The sequence below is a fragment of the Asparagus officinalis genome, chromosome 8 (assembly GCF_001876935.1).
Source record: "Asparagus officinalis chromosome 8, Aspof.V1, whole genome shotgun sequence".
Taxonomy (NCBI): domain Eukaryota; kingdom Viridiplantae; phylum Streptophyta; class Magnoliopsida; order Asparagales; family Asparagaceae; genus Asparagus; species Asparagus officinalis.
Window position 1 is genome coordinate 8475413 of NC_033801.1, and position 7133 is coordinate 8482545.

General features: G+C 37.5%; 1 protein-coding gene across 1 annotated transcript; it reads left to right on the forward strand.

Annotated features, from left to right (window-relative positions):
• LOC109820798 (zinc finger MYM-type protein 1-like) lies at window positions 4227–5901 on the forward strand. The gene is made up of 2 exons (XM_020386996.1): window positions 4227–5108; window positions 5164–5901. Exons 1-2 carry the CDS (start codon window positions 4227–4229, stop codon window positions 5899–5901), a joined length of 1620 nt encoding a protein of 539 aa, XP_020242585.1.

Here is a 7133-nt window from a genome sequence, read left to right on the forward strand (position 1 = left end):
CGGAAGCGGACGAATGCACCTCAACGGGATGTCTCGGAAATTCCGAGACACCCCCAGGGGTGTCTCGGAAAATTCCGAGATACCCCAGGGGTGTCTCGGAAATCCCGAGACACCCCAGGGGTGTCTTGGAAATTCCGAGACACCCCAAGGGTGTCCCAGGGGTGTCTAGGCTTTGCCTAGACACCCCAGGGGTGTCCCAACGCCCTAGGTGCCCTCATTGCCTATAAATAGGAACCTTAGACCTCACTTTTGGAGGATCTGGATTTTTGGAGAGTTGGCGAAGCCCTGCTGCAGTGAAGAGTGGTCGAGCGCTTCAACACAAGAGAGGTCTTTATCAGATTTGCATCACCCGTGTCCGTTCCTTAGCATTACCCTTCGCCGGTAATCCTAAGAAGAGCAAATATCTCGCTTTAGCCGAGATAGGCGCTTCAAGCTTCTAGATCTCCTCGCGGATCGACGAAGCTCTGCCCGATTTTTCTGGATCAGATCTGATTGCCAGGTAGTCCACGGATATCGACGTCCCCGTCACAGGCCAAAGACCCACGCAAGCAAGAGACGATAAACGGATTTTGTGTTTATTTTCAAGAAAGTTGTAATTTTTATTTTCGTTATTTGAATTCGTTTGTAAACGTTTGAAGTTCTAATGAAATCAATGATGAAGGCAACTTTTGACGAAAACAGGGGGGTTTTCTGTAACTAACCAATCAACTCCAAATGTTTGGTCGCACGCTAATCACCGTGATAGTACTTGAAATCTACTCTTCTATACTTATAGTGGGCTCCAAAGAATCACTATTCATACTACAGTAAATGCTATGGTAACTATGTGACGTGAACAGTAAATCGATCCTCAGTCCGTCCGTTGCAGCAAATTACTATATTGTGAACGGAACAAATTTTCATTGTAGACCCAAATGAGTTTTTAATTACCAAAATCGACTATTTTTTTTAATTACGAAAATCGACCAGTTTTATGCCACGTAGGCTTAATCCCGTTTCCTAATTAGTCGGGGTTGCCAACCCCGACTGTTTAGGGTATTACAAATCAGGTTTTAAGGCTTCTAATTAGGGTTTAACAACTCCTAAACAGTCAGGGTTGGCAACCCCGACTAATTAGAAAACGGGATTAAGCCTACGTGACATAAAACGGGTCGATTTTGATAATTAAAAAAAAGTCGATTTTGGTAATTAAAAGTTCATTTGGGTCTACAGTGAAAATTTGTTCTATTGTGAACAGTAAATCAAATCATCCACTATGTATTTTATTGTATCATAAACAGTAAATCAAATCAAATGTATTAAAACTTAGATCATCCTCCAAGTATAAAGGAGTAGGTATGATTTCTAAATCAAATATATTAAAACTTGGATTCTCCTTTAAGTATAGAGGAGTAGATATAATTTCTAATTTTAAGCATACAATAATCAGATTAAATGTATTAAAACTTAGACTGAGGTTAGTCTAAAATGCAATGCTTAAAAATATTAAAGGGTCATGTTTTGGAGAGGGCGCACACTATTATAATTATAGGAGACATTTTGTTGCTCACCAATTGCCACGATCCTTAAAATATAATTGTGAGAGCAACTAAAACTTGCAAACCGACAAATTCATATCTGCAGCAAAAGAGGGCACGATGGTACAGTTCACATGGGGGGTTTGATTGTAAGAAGCTGCAATCCAGAGAACAATACAAAAGTGAAGCTAAAGTGCTCACGGGCTCTACTGTAAGGGGGTTATTCGTTGGTGTAATTTGGGGTAATTTGGGGTAAATTGTTCCAATAGGGTAATTTTACCCAATGAGATAATTGAGTGGGATAAAGTGGGGTAAAATGGGGTAATGGGACAATTTGAGTGGGACAATTTTAGTATGACATCTTTTTATAATATTATTTTTATAGCTCAATTAAATTCAAGTTTAACTTGATATAACATCAAATGGTTAAATAAATAATAGTTATAATATAAAATAATATTAATTCTTAAGATTGTTTTAATATAAAATATTAAAAATAATATAATAATATTAATATTTATGGATCTTAAAATATTTTGATGTTTATTTTAACTATTATGCTAGATCAACAACTATAGTGAAATGTAACAATTCCGTAGCAATTCAGTACTTTTACACCTCCTCTCAAAAACGAATGGTGAATAACTAACCACAACGGATTTGATCTCTTCTGCGATAGGCATTCTCACCATATAGAACTCTACTTGCAACACGACAGGTGTTGGTATATGAAACATGATAACTGAGCAACAAACCATGATTGAATGAGATGCAAGGAATGAAGTTTGAATACATTATGTTCATCTCGTGGGACCTTATTCAGGCCTGGTTAACAATGACTAGAAATTATGAAGAGCTAACACGTTTTAACATCATAAAGAGTCAAAGACACACACAAGCAAGAAATCTGGCAATATATCATAGCATTTCAAGCAAAGTTAGCATCAGCATATCCACAGTAAAAGCAAGCTAAAATCAGGATAAATCACCAAAAGGGGCAAAACATCACAGGCAACAGATCAAAAACCCTACATGTAGAGCATCATGTAATCCTCAGAGCTGAACTGAGGCTCCGGCAACCCCTCCAAGATGTTCTTCAGCTTGGTGATCCCCTTCTCCATGAACTTCCATCCCTGCTCCTAATATCGACCAGAATCAGAAACTCCAAGCCTCTGGTTCAATTCGAGCCGTGGATGATCGAAATTGAGGACAAAATCCCCAATAAAAACCCAAACCCTATCAAATGAGGAGGAAATAGGGAGATCTTGAGCGCGTGGCTGACCGAAATCGGAACCCTAATCAAGTGGATAGGGAAAGGGGGGAGACAACGGGGATTTTTGTCCGCCGCTGAGGACAGCTTTAATAAGGGCGAGGACGGCTTCAACTTTCCCGCCATCGGCGAAGAAGAGGGAGACGAAGAAGAGGACGGCGATGACGAGGAGGGCGATGAAGAGATCAACGAGGGCGGCGTCGATTCCGATAACCCTAGCGGCGATGACGAAGAAGCTCACATCGTCGTCTTCATTGAGAACGGTGGAGAACGAAGTGGGTTAATTTGTTGTGGGGTAATTTGTTCCAGCAAACGAAGGGGGGTAAATTTTGAGGGTGGGCTGAGCTTTGGTTTTTACAGGTGGGATAATTTAGGGGAAAGTGGGGTATTTGTCTCCCAATTACACCAACAAACCAATACCATCACAAATATTACCCCAGTTCCAATTACCCCAATGAATAACACCAAACATTAGTGTTCCAAAAATTATCCCATTATCCCAACAATTACCCTAATGAATAACCCCCCCTAAGCTGTAATGGAATGCAAAGGACAATCACGGGCACAAAGCTCTCGCAATGAGACCAAGCTTCTGCGCTACACTTACCTACACCAAAATCAAATTATTAATGAGCTTCTCCTCATCTTTTTTTTTTTTCCAACTCTTATTTGAAATCTTTTATATTTTGATTCGTTCCTTTGTTCTAGGACTTGGGTGATTTTTCATGGCTTTGTAAAGTTAGACTACGGATTAGGTGGCATCGGGAGCTCTGGACTTGGGGCAGGGCCGGGCCTGGGCTATGGCAGGGGGGGGGAACCGCACAGGGCCCCCGCTGAAAGGGGGCCCCAAAATTTTATAGGGTCCATTAGTTTATTAAATTTTGTATGACCTAAAATCTGGCCCAATAATATTTATAAGCTAAAACTTAGTCATTGAATTGAAATATTGAATTGCCTTATTAATTGCATTATTGTCGTTTAAGTTGCCAAGAAGCACGGGATTGATTTAATCAATCAAACTAACTAATCCCTCCTATAAGGCTATAATGCAAATCTGGAGAGTGGACTCCTCTTTTTTTGCAACAAATTTTATTCAGCCGTTTGACATGTAATTTTTTAACCGTTTGATATTTAATTTTTACTCCTAACATTAAATAATTATTAATCTCTCTCCACTATGTAAAGGGATTATATTTCATAGGATAATCAAGAAAAGTTTGTATATTAAACTTCTCCATCTAAAATTTGTTCTCAAAGATACATTGCAATTATTTCATTGGCTATTTGGGCATTGTCATACACTTAATCAGGTGCTATTATTCCTTTTCTTTCTACTAAGTTATTTGATTGTAATTGTTTCTGTTATTTGTCTTAAATCTCATAGAATTGTTTAGTTATTTATTTAAAGAAAATGGCGCCTCGAAAATATTTATGCGGAAATGAAAAAAGAAAAAAGAAAAAGACTTATTGAGATGATTGCAGAATTTGATGTAGTAATGCAAGAGCATGTTAGACGTGTTCAAAATCATGAAGTTCATTATCATTATCTTAGCAACAAAATACAAAATGAGTTGATTTCTCGTTTAGGCCTTGCTGTTAGGAGCTCTATCATTAAGAAAATTAAAGAAGCAAAATATTTTTCTGTAATTCTTGATTGTACTCCAGATATAAGTCATCAAGAACAAATGGTCCTAGTTGTACGTTGTGTGAATATGTCCAGTAATCAAATAAAGATAGAAGAGTACTTCTTGGAATTTGTGAAGGTAGATGATACATCTGGACTGGGGCTCTTTAATGAATTGTTAAGTGTATTACAATTACTTGATCTTGATGTTGATGATATTAGAGGCCAAGGTTATGATAACGGTTCTAACATGAAAGGTAAACATCAAGGTGTTCAGAAAAGATTACTTGAAATTAATCCGAGAGCATTATATATGCCATGTGCTTGCCATAGTCTCAATCTTACTCTTAGTGATATGGCACATTCATGTGTTAAAGCTATCTCATTTTTTGGAGTTGTGCAACGTATATATTCATTATTTTCGAGTTCTACTAAGAGGTGGAAGATTTTAATTGATAATGTTCCATCATTTACTGTGAAATCTTTGTGTAATACTCGTTGGGAGAGTAGAGTGAAAAGTGTAAAAGCCATTAGATTTCAAGCTCCTCACATAAGATTGGCTTTGTTAGAATTATATAAAACTTCAGAAGATGCGAAAACAAAGAGTGAAGCTGAAAGTTTGGTCACTGCAATTGAGAACTTTGAATTTTTACTTGGTATGATTATTTGGTATGATGTTTTGTTTGCTATTAACATGGTTAGCAAAAAAATTACAAAATAAAAATATGAATATTAACACTACTATGAATCAGGTGAGAGACGTGATGTTATATTTTGAAAATTTTAGAAATGATGGGTTTGAGAAGAGTTTGGATATTGCTAGAAGTGTTGCATTTGATATGAATGTGGATCCTACATTTCCAACAAAACGTCGTATCATTAGGAAAAAACAACCTGGTGAAACTGATCATGATGAAGAAATACAATCCAAAGAGGAGTCTTTTAGAGTTAATTATTTTTTAATTGTTGTGGATATGGCAATCAATTCATTAAAAGAGAGATTTGAACAACTAAAGACATTTGAAAGTATTTTTGGGTTTTTATGTGATTCAGATACTTTGAAGTCATTGGATGATAGTAAATTAAGAAATTGTTGCAATCATCTTGAAAGTGTTTTATCTCATAATGATTCATCTGATATTGATCTTAATGATATGTTTTCTGAATTAAGAGTGCTACAAAAAACTTTACCAGAAGTGTCAATGACAGCAATCCAAATTTTGGAATTTGTTAAGCAAGCTGATTGTTATCCAAATGTTTCAATTGCCTATCGAATCTTATTAACTGTGCATGTATCTGTAGCAACAGCGGAGAGAAGTTTTTCAAAATTGAAGTTGGTCAAAACCTACTTGCGTTCAATAATGGCACAAGAAAGATTGAACAATTTGGCTATTCTAAGCATCGAGAATGAGATGTTACAAGACATAGACGTTGATTGTATTATTAATGACTTTGCATCAAATAATGCTCGAAGAAATTGTTTTAAGTAATTTTGTAATCTTATATTCATTTCATTTCAATAAAATATATTTGTTATTAATAGACAGTTTATCAGTTAAGGGCCCCATTTTTTAATTTTGCCTAGGGCCCCAAAAATCTCAGGACCGGCCCTGACTTGGGGATAACCGTTTGCTCCCAACTGGGGGCAACTTGGGCATCTCAGCAAAGAAAATCTGTCCTGAACGGTGATCCGATTAAGCTTTCGTTGGTTGGTGAACAGTTCACTCAGATGAATTTCTTATTCGCATACAAAGCTATAATTCTAATACAAATTAAATTATAAACTTCGGCTCTCATTATCACGATATGACAAAAATAAGGGTATATACAGGAAGCATTCACGCGCATACTCTGATTAAATGTGAATACTACAATTTGAAAGTTTACGCATTAGCATTTGTGGTGTTGATCTATATATGTCTATTTATGCACGCGCTAACACTAGAGAGGGAGAGATTGGCGGCGAGGTCTCTTCCGTAAACGGGGGTGACCTGTGAACCAATTAAGGTTCTGTTTGGCAAAACTAGCTGAAAGCTGTTAAGCTAGCTGATTTGAAGTAGAGCTATTTGGCAAAAGTAGTTATACAACTAGCTTAAATTTGTTAAATGACTAAAAAGGACATGCAATATTATTAATATAAAATTAAAATTATTCAAAAAAAAAGAGAAAAAGAAAAAGAGTAAGTTTGTGAGATGATGAATTTCAATGCCAATTGTTTCTTCAATTTGGGGATATTTTATTAATTATTATTTTTATTCCTTTGCTTTTAAGAGGGTTTAAGGACTGACACTGAAAGGTCTCAGTTGGAATTTAAAGTCTTACTTTGCAGGGCCGGCTCTGAGGGTGTGCGAAGGGTGCGACCGCACAGGGCCCCTGAAAATTGGGGGCCTAAATTTTTTTTTGGTAAAATAGGTTGCTTCCAGCTCTGTGACCCTTCTCCTCTCCCCAAAACCAGCTCCCCAAACCAAATCTCTCTCCCCCTTTTCTCAAAAACCTTCTTCCTCCCCAAACTAGAACCCCCCCGCCCCCACCAACTCCAAGACCCTTCTTCCTCCCCAAAACGAAGCCTCCCAAAACGGTATCGAATCGACCTCTCTCTCCGCCACGACACCGCCAGATCCGCTCAAATCTGATCTCCAATGGCGTCGAGAGAGGGGTTCGTCTACATCGCCAAGCTCGCGAAGCAAGACGAGCACTACGACGGTAAGATCTCTCGATTCAG